The sequence below is a fragment of the Phaenicophaeus curvirostris genome, chromosome 8, assembly GCF_032191515.1.
Source record: "Phaenicophaeus curvirostris isolate KB17595 chromosome 8, BPBGC_Pcur_1.0, whole genome shotgun sequence".
NCBI lineage: Eukaryota > Metazoa > Chordata > Aves > Cuculiformes > Cuculidae > Phaenicophaeus > Phaenicophaeus curvirostris.
Genome location: NC_091399.1, coordinates 7,177,215 through 7,202,016, shown reverse-complemented (window position 1 = coordinate 7,202,016; position 24,802 = coordinate 7,177,215). Strand labels below are relative to the sequence as shown.

Sequence of the window (24,802 nt, the reverse complement as noted above, 5' to 3'; positions counted from 1 at the left end):
TTTGTAATGAAGGTTCAGGTCACATGAGCATAAGTAAAAGTGTAGTGGTTTTGACTAGATGTTTAGGAATGTGCCACAAAACCAGGTTCTCGTTATGTGGCAGATTCACAGGCTACCGATGCTTAAACCAAAGGGCTGCTTTGGTGGTTTTAAACTAAGTAATTATAATTTTTCTATTCATATAAAAACGGGTGTAAAAAGCAGGCAAAACATTAACTGATGTGGCTTATGCTAGCAAATAAGTAAATAGCTGATCATTTAAGAGCTGTTTTGGTAAAACTCAGTGTGGAGCTCTTGGAATGGGTCCAGAGGAGGGACGCAAAGATGATCAGAGGGCTGGAGCACCTCCCATACAAGGACAGGCTGAGAGAGTTGGGGTTGTTCAGCCTGGAGAAGAGAAGGCTCCAAGGAGACCTTAGAGTGACCTTCCAGTACCCGAAGGGGCTACGAGAAAGCTGGGGAGGGACTGTTCACAAAGGCTTGTGGTGAGAGGATGAGGGGCAGTGGGTATAAACTGGAGAGGGGCAGGTTTAGACTAGGCAGAAGGAGGAATTTCTTCATGATGAGGGTGGTGAGGCCCTGGCCCAGGTTGCCCAGAGAAGCTGTGTCTGCCCCGTCGCTGGAGGTGTTCAAGGCCAGGTTGGATGGGCCTTGGGCAGCCTGATCTGGTGGGAGGTGTCCCTGCTCAAAGCAGGTGGGGGTGGAACTGGATGGGCTTTAAGGTCCCTTCCAACTCAAACTATTCTGTGATACTATGTTCTGTTGATATTCTCACATACCAGACTTAAGATACTTTCAGCGAATGGTAGGGTATTGATTTCAGATGCCTCCTTGTAGAGTCACTGTGGTCCAGGGCTGCACAAATCTCCCAGTGTGTATCAGTGCTGCCAGCTGCCCTTTCCTCCTCTTTCACTGTGCCCTCAAGCTGCCAGCATTTGGTTAGGTGGGGCATGGGAAAAGAGGTTTCATTGTCACTCTTAAAACTGTAAGCTCTCCTTTCATCATCCTCATCATCTTTGTGGAGGTGTGACTCCAGGGAAAAATACAGAGTCATTTAATTCATCGTAAAGTAAATCATCTCAGATTACTGTGTACACTGTACCTCCTAGTAGCCTAAATACTACTCTTGTGTTGTCTGACTCTCCAGCCACTGTTTCTGAGCCTGCCCAGAAGTGCTGCGCAGAAAATATCCAGCCATTTCTCACATCCATATTAGAGGAGCTCATGGGTCCTGTGAGTTCCGGATTTGCTGAAGTCCGCTCACTTTTTGATAAAGAAGTTAATGAAATAATCCAGGATTTCCAGAAGACAAATGATATCACAAAGCTAAAGGAGGTAAGGCAGAAATCTGTCTGGAGGTTTTTCTTTGTGTTCAGTTTTGGGCCCCTCGCTATAAGAAAGACTGAGATCCTCGAGCGTGTACAGAGAAGAGTGACAAAACTGGTGAAGGGGCTGGAAAACAAGGATTACACAGAGAGTCTGAGGGAGCTGGGGTTGTTTAGCCCGGAGAAGAGAAGGTTGAGGGGAGACGTTATTGCTTTCTACCGCTAACTAAAAGGAGGTTGCTGAGAGGTGGGTGTTGGTCTCTTCTCCCAAGTGACAGGTGGTAGGACAAGAGGGCCTCAAGCTACACCAGGGGAAGTCTAGATTTGACATTGGGAAAAATTTCTTCACAGAAAGGGTTCTCAAGCTCTGGAATTGGCTGCCCAGCGAGGTGGTAGAGTCACCATCCCTGGAGGTGTTTGAAAAGCACACAGTAGATGAGGAGCTTGGGTGCATGATTTAGTAGCAGACAGTTACAGTTAGAGTTGACAATCTCTAAGGTCTTTTCCAACCTTATGATTCTGTTAGCACAAGGACCTTCTAGTGAGAACTTGACTGACAGCAGAGTTTGCTCTCCCAGGTGGTTATCTCCCAGGTGGACTCATATAACTGGAGTACGGCTATGGTGGGGTACAAGCTCTTCAGGCGGGATAGGAAGGGTAGGAGAGGAGGCGGGGTAGCCCTCTTTGTAAGGGAGGACTTGGACTCCGTTGAGATGGAGTGTGGTGATGAGGAGATTGCGTGCCTGTGGATTAAAATCAGAGGAGCCCACAAGAAGGTAGATTTTGTGATGGGAGTCTGTTACAGACCACCCAGCCAAGGAGAAGCAGCTGATGAGCTCTTCTATAAACAGCTGGGGTTAATCTCTAGATCAATGCCTCTCATTCTTGTGGGAGACTTCAATCTGCCTGATATCTGCTGGGAGTACAACAGAGCAGAAAGGAAGCAGTCTAGGAGGTTCCTGGAGTGTGTGGAAGACAACTTCCTTGCACAGTTGGTGAATGAACCCACAAGGGAGGGTGCCCTCCTGGACCTGCTGTTTGTGAACAGAGAGGGCCTTGTGGGGGATGTGGCAGTAGGAGGACGCCTAGGACTAAGTGACCATGAGATGATAGGGTTTTCTGTTCTAGGACAAGTGAAGAGGGTTGTTAGTAGGGTGGTAGCATTAGATTTCCAGAGGGCAGACTTTGATCTCTTCAGAAGGCTGGTTGGCGAAGTCTTATGGGAGACGGTACTCAAGGGCAAGGGAGCCCACGAGGGCTGGGAGCTCTTCAAAGGGTGGTCTTAGCAGCTCAGGAGAAAGCCATCCCCGTGGTCCGGAAAAAAAGCCGGCAGGGGAGAAAGCCAGCTTGGTTGAATAGAGAGATCTTGAGGGATATCAAGAGGAAGAGAAATGTTTATGGGCTCTGGAAGAGGGGACAGGCCTCTTGGGAGGACTACAGGAGGGAAGTGAGACTGTGTAGGGAAAAAATCAGAAGGGCTAAGGCTCAGCTAGAAATCAGATTGGCCAGGTCTGTGAAAGATAACAAAAAATCTTTCTACAAATATATAAATAATAAAAGGAGGACTAGGGAGACCATACAGTCCCTATTGGACACAGAAGGAACAACAGTGACGGGGGATGAGGAAAAGGCTGAGGTACTTAATGCCTTCTTTGCCTCAGTCTTTAATTGTAAAGAAAGTTGTTCCGTCTGTGTACAAACCCAGGAGCTAGAGGAGCAAAATGAGGCTCCCGTGATCCAAGAGGAGGTGGTCAGAGCCTTGCTAGCCCAACTAGACAGTCACAAGTCTATGGGGCCGGATGGGATTCACCCTAGGGTATTGAAGGAGCTGGCGGATGTGCTAGCCAAACCCCTTTCACAGAGAATCACAGAATCACAGAACAACCAGGTTGGAAGAGACCCACCGGATCATCGAGTCCAACCGATGATCATCTTTCCATCATCTTCCAACAGTCCTGGAAGACTGGGGAAGTCCCACTGGACTGGAGGCTGGCTGATGTATTGCCCATCTACAAGAAGGGTCACAGGGAGGACCCAGGGAACTACAGGCCTGTCAGTCTGACCTCAGTGCCAGGGAAAGTCATGGAACAGGTGATCTCGCGTGCTATCATGAAGCACATGCAAGAGAACCGGGTGATCAGGCCCAGTCAACATGGGTTCACAAAAGGCAGGTCTTGCCAGACTAACCTGATCGCCTTCTATGACAAAGTGACTCGGCTGCTGGATGAGGGGAAGGCTGTGGATGTGGTCTTCCTGGACTTCACTAAAGCCTTTGACACAGTTTCTCACAGCATTCTGCTTGAGAAACTGTCAGCCTCTGGCCTGGACAGGCGCACACTCTCCTGGGTGGAAAACTGGTTGGATGGCCGGGCCCAGAGAGTGGTGGGAAATGGTGTGAAATCCAGCTGGAGGCCAGTGACAAGTGGGGTTCCCCAGGGCTCAGTGCTGTGTCCAGCCCTGTTCAATGTCTTTATCAATGACCTGGATGAAGGCATTGAGTGCACCCTTAGCAAGTTTGCGGATGACGCTAAGCTGGGTGGAAGTGTCGATCTGCTGGAGGGTAGGGAGGCTCTGCAAAGGGATCTGAACAGGCTGGAGCGCTGGGCAGAGTCCAATGGCATGAGGTTTAACAAGGCCAAATGCTGGGTCCTGCACTTGGGGCACAACAACCCTATGCAGTGCTACAGACTAGGAGAAGTCTGTCTAGAAAGCTGCCTGGAGGAGAGGGACCTGGGGGTGTTGGTTGACAGCCGACTGAACATGAGCCAGCAGTGTGCCCAGGTGGCCAAGAAGGCCAATGGCATCTTGGCTTGTATCAGAAACGGTGTGAGCAGCAGGTCCAGGGAGGTTATCCTCCCTCTGTACTCGGCACTGGTGAGACCGCTCCTCGAATCCTGTGTTCAGTTCTGGGCCCCTCACCACAAGAAGGATGTTGAGGCTCTGGAGCGAGTCCAGAGAAGAGCAATAAAGCTGGTGAGGGGGCTGGAGAACAGGTCTTATGAGGAGCGGCTGAGAGAGCTGGGGTTGTTTAGCCTGGAGAAGAGGAGGCTGAGGGGAGACCTCATTGCTCTCTACAACTACCTAAAAGGAGGTTGTGGAGAGGAGGGTGCTGGCCTCTTCTCCCAAGTGACAGGGGACAGGACGAGAGGGAATGGCCTCAAGCTCCGCCAGGGGAGGTTTAGGCTGGACATTAGGAAAAAATTTTTTACAGAAAGGGTCATTGGGCACTGGCAGAGGCTGCCCAAGGAGGTGGTTGAGTCACCTTCCCTGGAGGTGTTTAAGGCACGGGTGGACGAGGTGCTTAGGGGCATGGTTTAGTGTTTGTTAGGAATGGTTGGACTCAATTATCCGGTGGGTCTCTTCCAACCTGGTTATTCTATGATTCTATGATTTGTTACTGCTTGGTTCTGTCATTTAAAACATCTTGTGGTTTTTGTGCAACTAGAATGAGGCCCTGGCCCAGGTTGCCCAGGGAAGCTGTGGCTGCCCCATCCCCGGAGGTGTTCAAGGCCAGGTTGGATGGGCCTTGGGCAGCCTGATCCAGTGGGAGGTGTCCCTGCCCATGGCAGAGGGCTTGGAACTGGATGGACTTTGAGGTCCCTTCTGACCCAACCATCTATGACTGTCTGATTCCGATATCAGAATTTGTTTTAGGGCAACTGTTGCTTTCTCTTTTAAAAATTTGCCTCGTGTTGCTTTCTCTCGAAACCTGTTCTTCCTCCACTGGAATTGCAGAATGTGGATCAACTTGTGAACCTACCGTTCAACTCAGTGAAAATGGAGCCCTGCTATCTGAAAGTGGACCTCCTTCAGGAGCTGCTTCAAGACCTCAAGAGTCGCTTCAAGGTCTATCACATTGATTTTGTGGTTCAGAGGACTCAGAACTTCATGCAAGAGGTATTGTAAGATCCAGTTTTTCCTCCTGGGGGAACAGGTTGGGTTTGTCCTTCTAATCTGCTTCAAAGTAATCTTGATTAAAAGCAGTAAAGCATCCCAGAATATCTCTCAATCAAAGTACAGATAACAATGCCTAAGGAAATCACCGCTAGAAGCTGTTTGACATTTATATTAGTGAGGTTGCATGCATGTGAGTCTTTCAGCAAGGGACAAAACTTTTGAATGGATCATCTCTACCCCTGAATTTTCATGCTCTGAATTCTTAATGTCTCTGCACCTGAGAAAGTTGTGCTTTTAACTAATGGAGTGGCTAAAATCTACCTGATTACCGTTCTCAAGGGTATATTTTTTCAGTAAGAGTCTTAAATATATTTTACCAAAATGGAACATCTCCTCTTTGGCAGTTTATTTTCTTACGGCTGTAAAGTAAGGCACTTAATGTTAGAAACTCACAATTACTTGAACACAGACAAGAGCTCAGGATGTAGCTGCATGTAGGTGCTTGAACAGACTCCACTTCTCATGGGTATGGTTGAAGAGTTGAAGAATGAACTCCATGTCGTGTGTATTGATACAGGCTATAATTTTGCTTTGCCCTTATGTCTTCTGGATGCCCTGCCAGAAATCTATTAGGGGCTGGCCAGCAGACTTCTTCCAACTGCCAAATCACAAGGCAGATTTGGCCTTGTAGCTCGGTGTTGAATCCTGTGACTTTAATCCATAGTTGAGAAACAAAGTAATCTGTTTGGTAATCTGTTTGGTAAGTGGAGCCAGTCCAGTTGTGTGGAGTGGGAGTTATGAATCTGGAGAGCAAGACTCTACCACAGTGCTGGGAAAGGGGTTTCCTAAGAGCAGCTCTTCTAAGCACAGCCATGACCAGCAGCCAAAGGGTTACTTAGGAAGAAAATTCTGATTTCATGTCTGAGTCTTTCAGAGGGGACCATTCCAAAGAGCTGCCAAGTAGAATGACTTTTAGTAAATAAGGACCACGAGTCAAGACAAAGAAGTAGACAGAAAATATATCCCTTACAAACCAAGTGGGGTTTTGTTCTGAGCAGTACATGAGCCAAAATTCACAATAAATAAGTTAAACTAAAGCACGAGTTGTTCTGAAGATGCTGTTACTGCTCTTCTGTCTTTAAAAGGCTGTTATTTTTCTCATAAAAATAGTAGTAAGCAATTTTACTTTGTGTTATTCTGTTAACAAGCAGGGTCAGGCATGTCAATGCTCGCGTAGAATTAGTGTAAAAGAAACTTTTGGTTTAACTCTAACTCGGGTGGAGGCTGGAGTAGGATTCCTGGCTTGGGAGCTTGGCATCCTCTAGTGGCCAGTGCTGGGAAATGTGGGAGCACAATGCTCAGTGGCATAAAGCAGCTTCAGTGACTTCACCAGAACCAAGCCAATTTATGATTTCATAGAATCACAGAATCACCAAGTTGGAAGAGACCCACCGGATCATCGAGTCCAACCATTCCTATCAAACACTAAACCATGCTCCTCAGCACCTCGTCCACCTGTCCCTTAAACCCCTCCAGGGAAGGTGACTCAACCCCCTCCTTGGGCAGCCTGTTCCAGTGCCCAATGACCCTTTCTGTGAAAAATTTTTTCCTAATGTTCAGCCTAAACCTCCCCTGGCGGAGCTTGAGGCCATTCCTTCTTGTCCTGTCCCCTGTCACTTGGGAGAAGAGGCCAGCACCCTCCTCTCCACAACCTCCTTTCAGGTAGTTATAGAGAGCAATGAGGTCTCTCCTCAGCCTCCTCTTCTCCAGGCTAAACACCCCCAGCTCTCTCAGCCGTTCCTCATAAGGCCTGTTCTCCAGCCCCTTCCCCAGCTTTGTTGCTCTTCTCTGGACTCGCTCCAGAGCCTCAACATCCTTCTTGTGGTGAGGGGCCCAGAACTGAACACAATATTCAAGGAGCGGTATGAAAATTAAAAAAAGTGAGTATCCTTCTTTTAATTAGCCTCAGACTTATCTTGCACTGATCCTTTCTTTTGCTTGTATCTAGGGTCTCTCAGTGCCTCTGCATTTACTGTACAGCCTTCTGACGCACACACAAATTGAGTAAACCTCCACCTTCTCCATTTCCGTTTAGAAACACTGTCTGTAGAGCTCGGTCCTATGTTATCTGCAAAGTTGCTTGTCAAAATTGACCTTCAACATTTGTCACTGCATATTTTCATTCATGAAAATATTACTAGCCAAAAGCTTTTCTTACCCATAATATACACGTATTCAATTATAAGCTAGAAGTCCTCTCTAGTGTATGGGTGGTTAGGTGCATCAGCTGGGATGGTCCCTTGTGATGCAAAAGAAGACCCAGCGGGATGGACAGCTTCCCTGTGGGTGTCCCTGTGCTCTTCCAATAAGAATATAGAAAATTTGAATGGAAACGCTTAGAGAAAAAAAGGCGGAATCTTATTAAGTAGACATAGTAACCATTTGCAGGACTGTTTTTCTGAAATGTCTTTGCAGATTACCTAGAGATTCATTAAAAATATTAAATCCCCTAACCTGACAAGATGGGAAATGCCAGCGCAGTGTAATTCTGAGAAATGGTTGTGCTCTGTGCAATTTTCACTGTTAATTATTTTTATAATATGGAAAGCTACTGATTAATTACTTTTATTAAAAATTATCTGCAGTATTAATCATTATGACCATTAGAGTTTGGTAGGAGTCAAAGGGAGTCCTGTTATAAGGGATAATGAGTTCTGTCAATGGTCTTTATATAGAGATGATCAAGTCTACTTTTTGTCTGTCACCATCAGTTTGGATGGTGACATGAGTTTAAATCTACTCAAGAAAGCTATGGTAGCATAACAATGATACCAAGACCTAATTTTCTTTATTTATTGCAACATTTCTGTGCACGTTAGCCTCCAGAGAACTGAAACATGACAGAAAATTTGTGGACAGCATAAATCAATCTGCTCTGAGTAAGCTCACCAATAGAACTGTTCAATGACATTAACAGACTTCCTAGTAATGACCTGCCTGTAAACTCAAGGTAGAAGTTTGAGGGAGTTGCTTTTTCTTATGTTCTTGGATTACATCACCTTCCCTTTTGGTTTCCCATTCCAAAACTGTGTCTTGCAGTCTAGACTAAAGCAGGCTCTTCTTCTCCTCCCACAGTCCTTTATAGTACTTGCAATATTTATTGATTTTTAGGCCTGATATTCTTTCTCTGTTTCACCTTCTCAAAACCACAATTTCAGTTAATGGTTACATTTATCACGCTTCTTTACACGTGTAGGAATTTTATGTTACTGGGCTTTAACAGATTTTTTTTATCCTTCTTAGCTGATGGAGAATGCCGTTTATACTTTTGAGCAGTTGTTCTCTCCAAGTCACCAGGCAGACTCAGCAAAAGTGGCATCAACCATGGAAAAAGTCAAGCTGAGAGTGCTGAAGGTAAATATTCCAGCTTTTGCACAGGAGAACCTTGGGTTCATAGAATCATAGGATAGTTTGGGCTGGAAGGGACCCTGAAGATCATCCAGTTCCAACCCCTGCCATGGGCAGGGACACCTCCCACTGGATCAGGGTGCTCAGAGCTCCATCCAACCTGGCCTTGAACACTTCCAGGGATGGGGCAGCCACAGCTTCCCTGGGCAACCTGGGCCAGTGCCCAGGGTTCTGCAGTTTCGGAAGTGGAGAATATGTTGTGTGTGAATTTATTTCAGTAGTTGAAAGACGATGTCAGTGGGAAATACTGATTAGCAAAACTGCTCATTCTGGGGGTGTAAAACGTAGTTTTGTACAGGTAGTTGTAAAGGTATTGATGTATGTAGCCCTTTTGACTGCAATTAAATCAGCTGGATGTGATGATGATGTGGATCTGGGTAGATAATTTTATATTAGCTTTTTAGTTAGCCTGCCCCAACGGTTCGTTATCTCTGAAGAGACAGTGCTGAAATACCCAGAGAGAGCAATTGTGGTTGGGGGTTGTTTCTAGCCTAGGCAGAAAAAAAATGTAGGGAAAGAGGTCTCATAAAACCAGATTTTAAGGAATTTTTGTAAAAGCTGAAATAACCGTCATGGGAATTCAAAGCCCTGAGTGCACCCATAATGTGGCATCCTTTGGGATTCAGCTGCCACCAGGTGTAGGTTAACAAGAACCAGTTTTTCCTACAAGTGGTTAATAACCCCAAACGTATTTGGGCTTGTTTCTCTCTTTATCTGTTTTGACAGCAATACGATTATGACAGCAGCACCATGCGGAAGAAGATATTTCAAGAAGCACTGGTACAGATTACTTTGCCCACAATGCAGAAGACGTTGGCTTCAACGTGCAAACCCGTAGGTTTCTGTGATTTAAAAAAAAACCCACAATATTAAAAGGCAGGGAAGGATTAACTGCTTAGCAGTAAATCCTTAACTTGGTAAAGGTGTTTTCTCTTTCTCAGAGTTGTGCAGATAGGCTGCCCGCTTGGCTGAATGACGCTTTGATTTGCCAGTTGGTGGATTGGGTCGGTGTAGAGCACAGAGAAGATCTCAGGAAGCAGGGAAACCGTATATACAGCTTGCTTTCTCAGAGATAGTTGCAGAGCTTTGGCCATCCCTGTTTCATGTCTTCCCTTAGAGATCTGAAGTCCCCTCAAAATGAACTCCTCTTGACTATTATAATTGTAGGTTATGGGCTTGTCCTTGTGTTTGGCAGCTGTGCTGCAGGCTGGGATTTGGTCTGTGGGAAGGGCGCTCTCCTCTTCAGCATCACCCTGAGGCACGGCTGTGACCTCCTTCAAAATGCCTGCTTGGGCAACAGGAGCAGCAAGCAGACAGGCCACGTGCTTGCCTTCTGTGTTTTTAAAAGGAAGGGATTGCGTCAGCAATCAGGAAAGAAACATACAGAGGGGTTCTCTGTTGCCCTTAGTCATATGGGTAGGTTAGTACTCAGCAACTGCGGCTACGAGAGCTCCATGGAAATGTTATCTGTGTGTGTACATCAGGGTCCAGTTGGAATGCTGTTCACCTTGGCTCAGAATAAATACTCTGCCCTTCCTGAAGCCCATGCTTATCCTCTTGCATTTTCACTGGACCTGCTGAAAGTTGACTGCCTGAAGCCATCCCAGCCTTTCTGCCCTTTTGTATCCCGTGATTGTCATCAGTTCCCAGAGGCTGCACCCTCTCGCCCACAATGTGCTTTTCTTGCTGATCCCCTCCAGCTTGTTTCAGTTGCGAAACCAAGTTTAAACCCAAGTGTTTTGCCAAGTTATGCTTGCGAGTCTTGGAGTATGGATTGTTAAGATTTCCAAATTTCAAAAATGTATTTAAAATCACTCTCTTCTTTATGTTATTCTATTCTCTCTACTAGCCCTAAAATAATAGTCACTTTGTAGCATGACAGCGGTGCCTTCAAGACGTGGTGTCAATGCACAGGGGCACTTCATCACCTTGAATATATATGAAGAGGGTGGAGTCCCACATCACGTCCCTTTCATACAGGACAGAGGAAGCAGTGGTGGTGCAAACTTCCTGCAAGCCCTTTGTGTTTCATTTCCCACAAGCCTTTTGCGTTTGAGCCTCTGCAGAAATGAGCAGCCAGCTCTAGAAGCAAACACGTGGCACGGTTGACATGCCCAGTCAAGCCCTGACCTTCTACTTGAAAATCACCAGCTGTTAGTCTGCAGGCACCTCGTCTAGAAGTGGACAGAAGTCATGTAATTTAGTTTTTATAGACCATCATGCAGGTGCCTAGTGACAATGACTCAGTTGTGTCTAGACAGCTTATTGCATATCCATCAGTAAGCCAAAAATGTTATATAGAATCATAGAATCACTAGGTTGGAAAAGACCTCTCAGATCTTCAAATCCAGCCATTCTTATCTGCCACTAAACCATGTCCTTGAATACTTAGTAAAAAATTAAAAAACCAAATGCCTGTGTTTGCTTATCATGGATTTGCCTCCTTGGACAAACAGTGAGCAAGGCACTTCCTCACCAGCTATTTACTTCGGAATTGTTTATTATAGCGCAGATGGTAATGATTTATAGTGCTTTTAAATGTAATTGTCCTTCAAGAATACTGTTTGATAAGCGCATAATTAAGTATGAACTTTCATAGCTCATGTAGTCATAATTCAAAGAGCCAGCAAGGAGCATCACAAGACCTGCCAGATGGTGTCTCTAAGGTGCTCTGTTGAAGTAAGACCCTCAGAATTTCCAGATTTTTTTTTTTCATATCTGTTCCTTTCTTTTTGTCTCCACAGGAGCTGCAGAAATATGAGCAGTACATTTTTGCCGATTATGCTAGTGTGATCCAAGTAGAGAATGTGTATGAAGAGATTTTATATCAGACACTGCTTGAAGAAGCCCTGAAAGGTGAGAATAAGCTTGAGGTGACAGTAAATACATTTCAGCCATTGGTTGGTGAGCTCTTGCTTCAGAGCAAGCCCTAAAATCTGAATTATGGGGCAGATCTAATAAGCCTGGCAAACTCCGTGTGGTGACATGGCACAAGCCTATTTGTAACAAAAAATCATTGTGCCAGCTTTGTTTTATCTTGATTCCTTGAGCCAAGGAGTGAAATTATGCTCTTGTTTGCAAAGACTCTGGTACCTGAAAGGGCTACATGAAGGCTGGAGAGGGACCATTTACAAAGGTTTGTAGTAGTAGGACTAGGAGTAGTGGGTGTAAACTGGAGAGGGGCAGATTTAGACTGGACATAAGGAGGAGTTTCTTCACCATGAGAGTGGGGAGGCCCTGGCCCAGGTTGCCCAGGGAAGCTGTGGCTGCCCCATCCCTGGAGGTGTTCAAGGCCAGATTGGATGGGGCTTGGAGAAGCCTGATCCAGTGGGAGGGGTCCCTGCCCATGGCAGGGGTGGAACTGGATGATCTTTAAGGTCCCTTCTAACTCGAACTATTCTATGATTCTATGACCTGCAATGCACACAGGCAATGTTTCAATGCAGAAGTGTTTACACTGAATATATGAATAAAAGTCTGCTTGTTACATTAATTATTATAGCTTGTCTTTATCTAAGGTATAGACAGACAGATCCAGAGAGATACGAGTCATTTATATATCTATGGATGTCATCAAGAATAATTTTGTTTTCTGATGCAAAAGCAGAGATTTGTGGGGAATATTGTCGTGGCATCAGTGATGCACTGGCAACTGCATTCAGCAGTACATTTTGTTCGGGGAAGTTAATTTTCACTGCCATTAGGTATCACAGAATCATGGAATAATTTGGGTTGGAAGGGACCTTAAAACCCATCCAGTTCCACCTCCTGCCATGGGCAGGGACACCTCCCACTGGATCAGGCTGCCCAAGGCCCATCCAACCTGGCCTTGAACACCTCCAGGGATGGGGCAGCCACAGCTTCCCTGGGCAACCTGGGCCCTGGGCCTCACCACCCTCATCGTGAAGGAATTCTTCCTTATGTCTAATCTAAAATTCTTCCTTATGTCTAGTCTGGTATCCTCTGGTAGTTTTCTGTTACAGCCATGCCTAGATCAATATTGAGGCTCCATTATTCAGAAAAGCTAAAATCCCCCCCAGTCCCATGAAATGTAAACTGAAAAAGCAAGTTGGAAATGAATGTCAGATATCTGTAATATCAAAATGTGCATCGTTAGATGTGCCTCTGTCAGTCTTTCTACTACAGTATGGTCTTTCTGTTCTGTTTAGTGATAAAAGAAGCTGCCATTATGAAGAAGCACAACCTCTTTGAAGATAACTTGAATTTGCCCTGTGAAAGCGTGTCCAGCTTAACGGACCTGAAGACCCCTTCAGGATCGGCACAAACCACTCCTGCGAAGAAGCCTTCCAGCGCCCGAGCTGAGGCGTCAGATGCTGAAACTCAAAGTGATGAAACGCTTGTTGTGATGGAAAAAATTGCTTGGGAGAAGGATGCTGCTGATATAAAGTCATCAGTCAAAGAGGCAGTCCCTGCTGTTAATGCAGCTGCTGAGCAGGCAAACAGAAGCGAAGATGTGTTCGTTACAAACATCAGTGAAAAAGAGGAGTCCCTTCCAGCTATGCTTACAAAACAAGAGGTTGTGGAGGAAAAAAGCGCTTTGGAGAATGAAGATGCAGTGAAAGCTGAGTGTGTAGTGAACACTGAGAAAGAGCTTAAGACGCAGCAAGAAGCTGTGGAGGAAAAAGTAGCTCCTGAGATTGAAACTGAAGTGAAAGATTTTGGAGCCACCCCTATAAAAGAACTTAAATTACGTGAAGGAGCAGTGGAGGGAAAGGTAACTTCTGAAAGTCGAATGGCAATGGATGCAGCGTGCGGCAGTGGCACTGAAAAAGAAAGCAAAGCACAGGGAGAAGCAGTCGAGATAAAACTGACTGCCCCACATAATGGTGTAGCAGAAGCAGAAGTTTTAGAGAACACTGAAAAGAAAATCAAAGTAGAAAAAGACATTATGGAAGAATCATCTCCAAGTGAAAATGCAGCAGGAATGAGGTTTGAAGAGGAGAGTGAAAAAGAATGCAATGACCAGGGAGTGAATCCTGAAACAAGCGTTATTTCCCAGGATGAAAACACAGGGAAAGGAAGGGTGGGGAATAATCCAGAAAAAGAAAGCAAGTCAGGGGAAGAGACTTGTAAATCCCTTGATGATGTGAGTGAGATAAGGAGTTTGCTGATGGTAACAGTTGAGGTACCAGCAGATACTCCAGCTGAGAACACAGAAGAGGTTTGCGAAGGTGAGATATTAAAGTTGCAGGAGCACGATAATGGGAATGAGTTGAGCAAAATGGCTGTGGCAGAAATTCAGGTGAGCCAGACAGTGATGAACGAAGATACGGCATTCAAGGAGGACCGACCGTCTTCATCTGGTCTGGAGACAGATGGTACGAGTTCAGTGAATGTGTCTGAGAGGGCCTGCAATAAGGCACAAGCAGAATGGCTGGTGGAAAGCTTGGATACACCTCAGGAGGCAAAGGCGGAGGTGGATATCAGGCAAGGCATTTGGTGCACAGGTGTGGGAAATTGCCAAAGTGATAAATCACAGCTGCAAGAACACACTGAAAGTGTGTCTGAAGGCAAAAGATTAGGTAGGGAGGAGGGAGGAGCAGGGAATAGCCATGCTGTCCTCATGGAGGTAGGGACTGAAAGTTCTTTTCATAATCCTGCTGGAAACGCAGACACGACACAAGTGCCCATTTTGGATACAGAAACTCCAGGAACAAGACTGCTCGACGTGCCAGTTTCTTCGGTGTCAGAGCAGGGTGAGGTTAGTGCTGTGGAGGTCACAGGAGATACAGAGTCTGGTGAGGGTGAAGGGAAGGCAGAAGATGAATCATCCTCACACGCAGAAATGAAAAGCACAGAAGTAAGTGATATTTTCACAGAAGAAAACAGAGAAGAAAGTTCTGCACAGCAAAATGCTGAAGAGTAAGAAACGCTTTTCAGCCCAGCCCTGCAGGATTTATTTACTCCAGTAAATCCTGTTAATTATGAATACTTGCTTGGGTTGGGGCTAGAGGAAACAGGCTTTGTTGTGGTATTACCAGCTCTTGCACTTCTAGCATGGATCCCTTCCTGAGTGATGCGTGATAGGTTTCTTGGTTAAAGCCCTCACCATTTAAAACCAGATCACTGTTGGGGAACCTCATCTTTCACTTAAAATTTGCTACCTTTTCTGGTTATAGGAGAAGTCCGCAGATGTGACCACCGAGTGCCTCAAAAGCAACTCACCCCCAACTATAAAGTTATTTTGACAACGTAGCTGTTTTAGCACAGGTGTAGCTCACGATTTTTAAATGCATGGATTTGACAAGTACTGTGATGATTCTTAGGTGGTTGGTACATACATTGCTGTTCGAGGATGCTTTTAGTATTTGCATGCAGTATATGGGGAATAAATAAAACTTCTGGTAGTTAAGCAGAACCAAATAGTTAATCTACTAGGTTGCTCAAAAGCCTCACCCTATGTAAACTCTGCACACTGATTACTTAATTATTTTAAAGTTTGACGGATATTAAAGACAAGCAAGGGCTCTGATTTATTTTTTTTTTCTCTTATTACTATATTTAAAATATGGGAGCAGGTTTCTCATCCCACTCTGCACTTCTGGGTTATTTAGCCTTCTAGAGCACTTTATGGCTATTTTAATTTTGTTTTATTTTATGGAAAGGAAAGATGAGAGTGTTTACAATAACTACAACCATTGGGCAGCATCTTCCTGTTTTACTTCCCGCTATAAAATGTATTCGCTTAGGGCTATCTAATACAGAATATCGAGTCCTGCCATTCCCATTCTTACCAACTTAAGTTGGTTACCCAGCTCTGTAGGCATTTTCAGGTGTGTAAATGAGTATCATAATCATTGCGTGTAATTTCTAATACAAATGTAAACCGAAGCAAAAAGGAGCCAAGGATAATTTCTGTGTTCTTAAGATTTTGGAGGGCAGAATCACGTTTCAAAAGCACTTATTAAAATGAGATCTATTGCTTTCACAGCATATTATCATCTGTGTAATATTTGTAGCATATTATCATCTGTATCAAATCTTAACTTGTGCACAAAGTTACTTACGTGCATTATTTGCGTGTGCAGTTTAAAGACTGTGCACAGGGAAGCTTGGGAATGAAAAATTGTATTTTAATAAACTGTGCTTTAGAGATCAAGACCTCGCTTTAGAGGTTAGTTTAAGGCACCTTAAAAAGTCAGCCTGGTGTTTCAGACTGTTTCTGAATAGATATAATACAGTACAGGACAGCAAAGTTTAATGATACATACAGTAAGGACTGCAGGATTTACGCCCATAAAGACGTGGGAAGAAATAACAGAAGTGCCAAGATCGTAATACTTGCTGGCATTTAACTTCAACAAACTGTGCAAAGTTTATTTATCGAAATGTGGTATCATACTAACAGAGAATTGACACTAGCAGAACAGGCAAATATTACTGCATCAGTAAAGAACGTTGTTGAGTAACCAGACCAACTGCAACTTCACTATCATAAAAGAAATCCAACTCCTATTTATTCCAGAAGCCATGCTGTGGTACAGAAACAATAAGGGCACTGAGTTTTTCCTTGGAAAAGTGCTTGGATTCGTCTCCTCCTTATATTTCATGCAAAAATACTAATTTGTAAGCACATGCACACCACTGTCAGCCATTTTTTTTACAAATATTTAATTATTTCTCTGTCAGCACCCCTTTTTTTTTTTTAAACAAATCATTAGTTATTTCTAATTGGTACTGAACGTTTGAGTGACTTCAAATTTATAATGTATGCTTTACGCAGCAGCAATCTCTTTTAGCCATACTAAAATTGGATGACATGATGTTTAAATACGATGTTTGGTATGAAAGAGGACTAGCAGGACAGTGACTCTGCGAAGATGACTGCGGTCTGTTCGCAGACAGCATGAATTAGGTACATCTATACAGAAAGTATTTCACATAGACATTCCCATCATAGTCAGTTTTGAGTTATTTCCGTGGCAGGCTTAGATTTGGGCAATATTTTCCTGTGATATTAAAGAATTGAGCAATGTGATCAGCATATTTGGTTTTCACAAGTACGATGGGAAATTTCTGCAATTGAAATTGAAGTTCCTCATGGCTCGGGGACTGGAGTTTTTTGCCTTTGTGGATGTTTTCTGTACATTCAGATGTTTGTAAATGGATGGAGAATAACATTACTCTTGTCATTAACTGGACCGAGGTAGAGGTGACAGCAATTTTAGGGGTCAGCAATCTGTGAGGTTAGGTTGGAGTACTGATTAACCATAGTAATAATAACAATCCACTGATTCAGTGGTTTTTATCACTTTCTTGGAATTTCCTACACTTACCTGGAATGGATTATTTATTGGTAAACTGGGAGCAGTAATAAATCACTTCTTCCCCACCTGGAGTGCGACAGAGCTGTTTTATTCCATGGGCTGCCAATTTGAAAGGACAGGAAATGAAACACATTGTACCTTGCTTGTACCTTTGTAAAAATGCTTGTCAGGACAATAAAAGCCGCTCTTCCCTTCCATCACTGGGAGGCTGGTTTTGTGTGTGTGTGTGTGTGTGGAGAGGTGTCCCTGCCCATGGCAGGTGGCTGGGACAGGATGGTCTTTATGCTCCCTTCCAACACAAACCATTCTATGATTCAATGATAACCCAAGACCAGGAGTTTCAAGGTCAGGTTGGACGGGGCTTTGAGCCTCTGACCCACTGGGACATGTCCTTAAAAGTTGATCCAGGCAGGGAGGGCAGGGATAGGATGAGGGGGAGCGGTTTTCAGCTGGAGAAGCAGAGATTGAGATGAGATCTTGGGAAGAAATGTTTTCCTATGAGGGTGGGGAGGCCCTGGCACAGGAGAAGCTGTGGCTGCCCTGTCCCTGGAGGTGTTCAAGGCCAGGTTGGATGGGGCTTGGAGCAACCTGATCCCGTGGGAGGTGTCCCTGCCCATGGCAGAGGGTGGAACTGGATAGGTTTTAAGTTCCCTTCTAACTCAAACCATTCTATGATAACCCAAGGCCAGGTTGGATGGGGCTTGGAGCCCCTTATCCTGTGGGGGGTGGCCCTGCTGCCCATGACAGAGGGGTGATCTGGGGTGATCTGGGGTGATCACCCCAGAACGGGGTGATCTTTAAGATCCTGTCGAACCTAAACCATTCTGTGATAACCCAAGATCAGGCTTTCAAAGCCAGGTTGGATGGGGCTCAGAGCAACCTGATCCAGTGAGAGGTGTCCCTGCCCATGGCAGAGGGTGGAACTGGATGAGCTTTGAGGTCCCTTCCAACCTGAACTATTCTATCACTGTACGATAACGTCATTTCGGTTTGGTTGTTTGGTTTTTTTTAGTTCTAAAAACCTCGCTCCGAGCAGGGCGTGGGCACATGCGGACTACATCTCCCGGCGTGCCCCGCGCCCCCCCGCCCCACGGGCACGCCGGGAGATGTAGTCTCCGCCCGCCGCTTCCGGTTCCCCTCTCTCCTCCCATTTTTTTTGTCCACGTCGCTGCTCTCGGCCGGGCGTCACGTGGCCGCGCGCGGTCCCGCGCTCCCATTGGCAGCGCGCGGGCGGACCCGGAAGCGGCGGCGGTTTCCTTGGCTACGCCCGCGGGATGGCGGCGGGGCCGGGCCGGCGGCGGGGCCGGGGCCGGGCCTAGCGGCCGCCGACATGAACGGAACCGCGGGCGGGCAGCCCGGCGGCCGGGGGCCCCGCTGGAGGCGGCCCTGGAGGCTGCTGGCCCTCGGACTGCTCTCCGCTTCCTCCGTGCTGGCGGCCGCCCCAGGCGCCGGGGCCATGAGCAAGGAGGAGAAGCGGCGGCTGGGGTGAGCGGCGCGATCGCGGGGGCTGGGCGGGGTGCGGGAACCCCCTTCTTCTCCCCATCACTTCTTCCCCCCGCCCTTCTTCCCCCCCCCCCCCCCCCGCCTTGCTCCCCCACCATCTTCTTCCCCCACACACCTTCTTCCCTCTTCTTTCTTGCTCTCCTTCCCCTCTTTCCTCTCTTCTCTCTCCCTTCCTCCTCTCCTTTCCTCCTCTTCTCTCCTTCGTCCTCCCTCCCCTCTTCTCCCTCTTCTTTCGCTCGTCCTCCCTCCCCTCTTCTCCCTCTTCTTTCGCTCGTCCTCCCTCCCCTCTTCTCCCTCTTCTTTCGCTCGTCCTCCCTCCCCTCTTCTCCCTCTTCTTTCGCTCGTCCTCCCACCGCTCTCCTCCCTCTTCTTTCGCCTGTCATTCCTCCCCTCTTCCTCCTCTTCTCTCTCTCGTCCTCCCTTTTTTCTTCCCCCTTCTTTCGCTCGCCCTCTCTCTCCTCTTTCTCCTCTCCTCTTCTCCCTTCTCTCTCTTGCCCTCCATTCCGTCTTCCCCCTCTTCTCTCGCTCTCTCTCCATTCCCGCTTCCCCTTCCATTCCCTCTTTCTCCTCCTGTCTCGCTGGAGAGGGTCTCTTCTCTCTTTTGCTCTCTCTCGCCTCTCCCTACCTTCTCTGTTGTCCTCCCATCCCTTTTATTCCTCTCTTCTCTCTCGCTCTCTCCCTCGCTGCCCTCTCCCTCGCTTCCTTGTCACCCCTGCTGCCCCCGGGGTCAGTCCCGGTGCCCGGGCCTCGCCACAGGCTGGGAAGCAAAGGTAGCTTCGGATCCAGGCCGGTTGTGGCTCTTGCCAGAGCGTGTGCGTGCTCGGGAGCCATAAAAAAAGGTCAGTGTTTGCATGTGATCCAGCCTTGTTCCTGTAAAGGCTTCAGGCCCCCGGGCACCTACACGTGAGCAGCCGGTTCTCCTTTAACACGGGTTGGAGTTGAAAGGTAAAGATTGCATACGAATTGCTCTGTGCAGAGCAGGGTTCTTTAGACAAGTGCGTAAGGAAGAGTGTCGTGATCTAAATGTGTCGCTGGGGCAGTCTCATCACCCGCTGTCTCCTGGTCAGCAGCACAAAGTAATGATGCAAAAAGTTTGTTGGAGAAACACAGGAGTTGTTCATCGTTATTAGTTTTTAGATATAAATTTAGTGTTTGATAGGAATAGTTGGTCTCGATGATCCGGTGGGTCTCTTCCAGCCTGGTTATTTTATGATTCTATGATTCTATGTTTAACTCACGTCCACTTTACTGGGGTTTTCATTTTGGGTTCTCAGGCTACTTTGAGTCTGTAACATTTTGTGTGTTATCTTCATGCGACTGCATGAGGAGTTAAGTTGCACAGAATAATGATGCAAAAAGTCTGCTGGAGAAACACTGTGGAGGCTTTCACTGTTATTAATCGTTAGATATAAATTGATATCGAACTGATGTTCATAGTTTGCATTTAACTGATGTTTGTACTAACTGCGGTTTCCACCTTGGGTTCTCAGGCTGCATTGAGTCTGTGATGTTTTATATGTTTTTGTAACGTGGCTGCATGAGGAGTTTAACTGTTATTTGCAGATCAGTTTAGCATCTCTGCATTCATAACTTGCACTCGCCGTATCATCTTCTGCCCTAGGTGTACATAAGTGGTGCCCTGTGAGGGTTTGTGTCTGGAGGCACCACCTGGTCACTTCTGCATAACCGCAGGTGATCCGTGGATCTGTTTAATGACAAGATTATGTTGGGTGCAGAAATTCTTCCAGAAAAGGCACCATAAATCTAACTTGCATCTAGAGAAAGAGGAGTATTAAGCAGTTTCTGGTATGCAGCATCACTGAACAGCGTTGTGTGTTCAGTTCAGCTGGACCTGGAGTTTGTGTGGCCAGCCCTGGGGTTTTGTCTACTGCAGCGGGTCCTAGAACTGTCAGCTGGATCTAGTCTGTGCAGTACCTGAAAAAGGCATCATGCTCTGCTTTTGATGACTTAATGCATTTGATCAGTTAAAACTACTCCTTAAATTTCTGAGTCTTTGAGCTAAATCAGATATTTATAATATAACTGTGGTGTTTGTGTCTCTTCTCTGTTCAGCCTTATCAGCAGAGATGGTGAATTATGTTGATGGCAGTTCAGAAATTAGTGTACTCTTTTGCCTTGCAAGGCTCCTCAGTAAAACAGTTAGGAATGATTTGAAGTAATGAAGAATGATTTTGTCTCCAAAAAAGCCCCAGTGCTCTTTATATAGTAGCATTTCTCACCGTGACTGCTTTCCAGACATATAAAATAAATGTATCCACAGAGGTTTTCTTTACTGTTTGCTTGTGAAGACTTCTGATGCAAGGAAGAGCTGTACCTTGTAATTTACGATCCTTTTCTGAATCGAAGACAGTAATTTATGCTGTGCCAGTTGGATTTAGTTTTGGTGTCTACAAGGAGAACATAATTCTAAATGCTGTGTTTTGCTGGGCATGGAATGTGTCCCATCACTAACTTTAAAGTGTTGGTGACATCTACAGCTGTTTAAGAGGAAGCACAGGAGGTTGAAAGAGATCCTCAAATCCTTAATTTCATGTTAGGTAAAGAAATATGGTTTCCTTTCTGCAGTGAATGGAAGTAGCTGAATTGGGAAAAATTATTATTTCATTTACTTGAGTACATTGGTAGAGAACCTGCTGCTTATATTCATATATTGAAGTGTTATACATCTTGCTGTTCTAAGATGGTATGGTAAAGGCTGACATGATGTAAGACAGCTAATGCTTTTCCCTTTTTTTTTCTTTTTTTTTAGAAACCAAGTGCTAGAAATGTTTGAGCATGCGTATAGCAATTATATGGTAAGTAAAATACATGTTGGCTTAATTTTTTCGGGATTGTTATTGCTAACCTGGGAGAGAAAGCAACCTGCAGTTAGTGACATTCTAGAGAAACAGCTGGGAGGTAGGGGCAAAACCAAAACTGAAATATGTAGGAGCATCTGTATAGCCTTTAAAAAGAAATAAGCAAATGTTACTTTCAAGTAGGGCAGTCAGGAGGGTTATGATGGCTTTTGGAATGGTAGCGAGGAACTGCTGGCAGTAACTGTTAATCTGTGCTTGTTCTTTCCTCAAAACAGTTTATCTCAAGTACAGCTATGAACAGTTTTCGTCTTTGATTAACTGGTTCGAAATTCCAGACTCTGAAAACTACTAGGAAAGCAAGCTCAAGAAGTGCTGTCTGCAGTCATCAGATTCTGCAGACTACAAATCTATCTTCTTTATTTTGTGTATATATTGGGTAAAAAATTGTGTAAAGTTGTTCTTCTGTGGTAGGATACAGTAAATGCAGTTTGGCAGCACTATTAAAAAAAAAAGGGGGGGGTGTCATATCTAGGCATTCTAGCCTCTTCTCCGTGTGGCTGTTGTACAGCCGTGAGCCACACTCGCTGCTTGGTTTAGCATGACTTGTGATTTTCTGTGCAAGTGTCTTGATGTTCTGGATGTGAGCACCTGCACACTAATTAACCCTGAAACTCATTAGCTTCATTTAGATAGGTTTAAAAATACAGAATTGTGTAGGGTGGACTGACTTTCCTCAACTAAGAATTACTTTGAAATATACCACAAGTAATCTCCGCTTGTGAGGAGAAGCTGTAAATGTGAATAAGGTAAATACAGAAGATGCATCCTCACTGTTAACGGTCTTTGTGGCTGTTGCAGAAACCCCTCTCTAAAGTTGCCCCAGTTCTTGCAGGACAAACCGCTGTCTCTTGACAATGTCTTGCCACATGTCCCAGTTTCTGTTTTATGGTTTAGCGCTTTAATATGTAACACAAGCTTAAAAGCTTGTGAGCTGCAAGTTTGTGCAGTACATGAGGGCTATAGAATTAGTGGATAAAAGGCCGAGCAAGGGCATTTTCCAAGTGGGTATAGTTTTTCTTTTCACCATTAGCTCTTGCTAATGGAACCTGCTTCCATGACAAACACTTGGCTTGGGTTTCCGAGGACATTCTGAAAGGAAAACTGCTACAGGCTTGGCAAAACCTGGATAAGATGTTACATGCTGGTAAAAAAAATCTTTGCTCCTGCTATTCCTTATGATAATTTGGAAACCAGTAGGTGTCTTCCTGCATTTGAAGCAAGAAAATACTGGGCGAAAGAGAAGAATGACTTCAGCTATCCTGGAAACTTTGAAGCCAAAAGGATGTTTACTTGCCACGTATGCTGGGGCACTAAACAAACAGAAATAAGACTTGTTTGTTTAATGTTGAAGAAAAGATTAAAGGTATCGGACTTGATCCTGACACCAAGAGAATTAAGTATTTTTGCAGCTGCTTTTGAAACAGCCAGCTGAAAAGTTTTGATTTTCTGTTTCTATTAATATGCATTTTAGACTTTCATATCTAGACAACTGAAAAATCCTGTTTGCGTGCAAGAGGGAAACTCCCATGTCTTTTTTTCCAGTTTTAAGTAAAGAACTGCTGGATTTCTTTCAGTCCTTCACCAATACTTGTAATAATCAGGATTTTTTCTCAACTGTCAGAAGGAAAACGTTGGTCACCGGAGGCCAGGATATTTCTTGATTTACAGCACTAGCAGCAAGGCGTCTTTTTTTCATTATTTGAGTACCGTGCTGTCCTGAATTTGAAGTCCTGATGCTAAGAAATATGATCACCTATTCAATCACAGTGTGTAGAAATTCCAGAGTGTCTGTTGAGCTCTGTTTTTATGATATTTTCCAGAAGTGTGAACTGTTTGGGCTGTGCTTTATGGGTAACGGGTCTTGCTACCTCTCTTTGAGGTTACTCAGAAGGGGAGACATTGCAGGTTGGGAAATCACTTGACGCAGCAGCCTTTGCTGCTCTAGACAGACAATAAGTGAACTTGCATTTTTCAAAATACTGCTACTTCCTTATCATTTAGTAAGACTTAAAAGTCCATTTTCTCCAGAATTTTTATCACCTTTTTTCTGCAAAATTTAAGCCGGAGATCTTAGTTTTGACCTTGCTCCTGTTGTGTACTTCTTTTAATCGGCTTCTTTGAATACTTAGCGCAGATATTCAGAAAGATCTGAGCCATGTTGAAATGATCTAGATTCAGGCTTTTGTAGTTGAACCAGAGGAGAACAAAGAGTCGTGCAAAGACCAAAGTACTCTGGAGAGTGGTAGACAAGGAAGTAAACCATCAGTTTCAAAAAGTTGCTGTAAAAGCTGTTTATTTATAAAAGAATGTTCCTTCTTTTCTTCTCTATTTCATGTCTGAATATGGATTATTTTTATAGCATATATTTGGAAAGACTTTGTGTTTACTTCCAGTTTCAGTGCAGTAATTGAACTTTTTTTTTCATCCTGCCGTGCTAGTTTTCCACTAAAAGTAAAATTGGAGAACACAGACAGCAGCCAGTTTCCCGAGGGAGTCAGAAGAGAGAAGCTCCCTCCCAAATCACTTGTACTGAGCTTCCAATGCAGAAGCAATTTCGTCCATGTTTGTTATAAGATTCATCATTATCGATGTCAGTGGCCACTCTGGAAAGTTTTCAGTAAACCTCTCCTGCTGCATGGTGATGAATTTCAAATTGGTGTCCATTTTAGTTGAGATCCCATTTTGGTGGTAGTTTAAAACTACAAAGCTTGCATTGACTTGAGAGGAAAGAGGAGTAGGCATTTTATTCAGTGTGCTAGCAATATGTCTCTCTAAAAACAAGTTATATTTGATAAGCTTTTTCAGTGAATGCTATCTTTTGTTATGCCTTGTGGTGGTGATTTACCAATTTGTTATTTTATTTTCAAAGTGAGTTCTCTTATCTGTCACTGATTGTGACCCTGAGTCACTTGTTTTCATTTAGAAGTGTTTCCAAAGGGACTTCAGAGTCTAATTCCCACTAATTTCTCCATGAAATACCAGCCACTTGGTAATGCCTGCATTAGTTTTAGGTCTTAAACTTGTCTTTGAGGTGATTACCTCTGCCTAAGAGATATTATAGCAAGTGTCACGCACCTTGTTGCAGAGAGCACATAATTAACTGTTAAAGTTCATTTTGATTTGCTGTTAGTTATTCCAGGCTCCTCTTGGAGATTGGAGAGAGGAGGAGAAAGAGGTCCTGTTGCTCTGTACTTGGTTTAACTATTTCCAGCCACCCAGCTGGAAAGCAGCTTTGCAGAAAAGGACCTTGGGTCACCAGTATGACCAGGAGCCAGCAATGTGCCCTTGTGGCCAAGGAGGCTGCTGGTATCCTTGGCTGCGTTAGGCAGAGCGTTGCCAGCAGGTCAAGGGAGTGAATCCTTCCTCTCTGGAGGTTCCTTCCACCTCTAAGCTGTTGTTATTGTAATTTATGATTCTGAAGTATGGTGTCCCTGGTGTTCCT

General features: G+C 45.0%; 2 protein-coding genes across 3 annotated transcripts in view; both read left to right on the top strand.

Annotated features, from left to right (window-relative positions):
• NIBAN1 (niban apoptosis regulator 1) overlaps nt 1-17,169 on the top strand; it is a 73,607-nt gene extending 56,438 nt beyond the window's left edge. Inside the window, exons 9-14 of the mRNA XM_069862318.1 lie at nt 1,148-1,335; nt 5,061-5,222; nt 8,526-8,636; nt 9,417-9,524; nt 11,435-11,546; nt 12,860-17,169. Coding sequence (XP_069718419.1) covers nt 1,148-1,335; nt 5,061-5,222; nt 8,526-8,636; nt 9,417-9,524; nt 11,435-11,546; nt 12,860-14,577 — 2,399 coding nt within the window. The 3' untranslated portion in view covers nt 14,578-17,169. The remainder of the gene's footprint in view (nt 1-1,147; nt 1,336-5,060; nt 5,223-8,525; nt 8,637-9,416; nt 9,525-11,434; nt 11,547-12,859) is intronic.
• A 983-nt stretch (nt 17,170-18,152) lies between these two features.
• The window catches only part of EDEM3 (ER degradation enhancing alpha-mannosidase like protein 3), a 31,733-nt gene continuing 25,083 nt past the window's right edge, over nt 18,153-24,802 (top strand). Inside the window, exons 1-2 of one of the 2 annotated variants that reach the window (XM_069862319.1) lie at nt 18,153-18,463; nt 21,252-21,297. In XM_069862319.1, coding sequence (XP_069718420.1) covers nt 18,309-18,463; nt 21,252-21,297 — 201 coding nt within the window. In that variant the 5' untranslated portion in view covers nt 18,153-18,308. The remainder of the gene's footprint in view (nt 18,464-21,251; nt 21,298-24,802) is intronic. The other variant, XM_069862320.1, reaches the window with a different exon arrangement.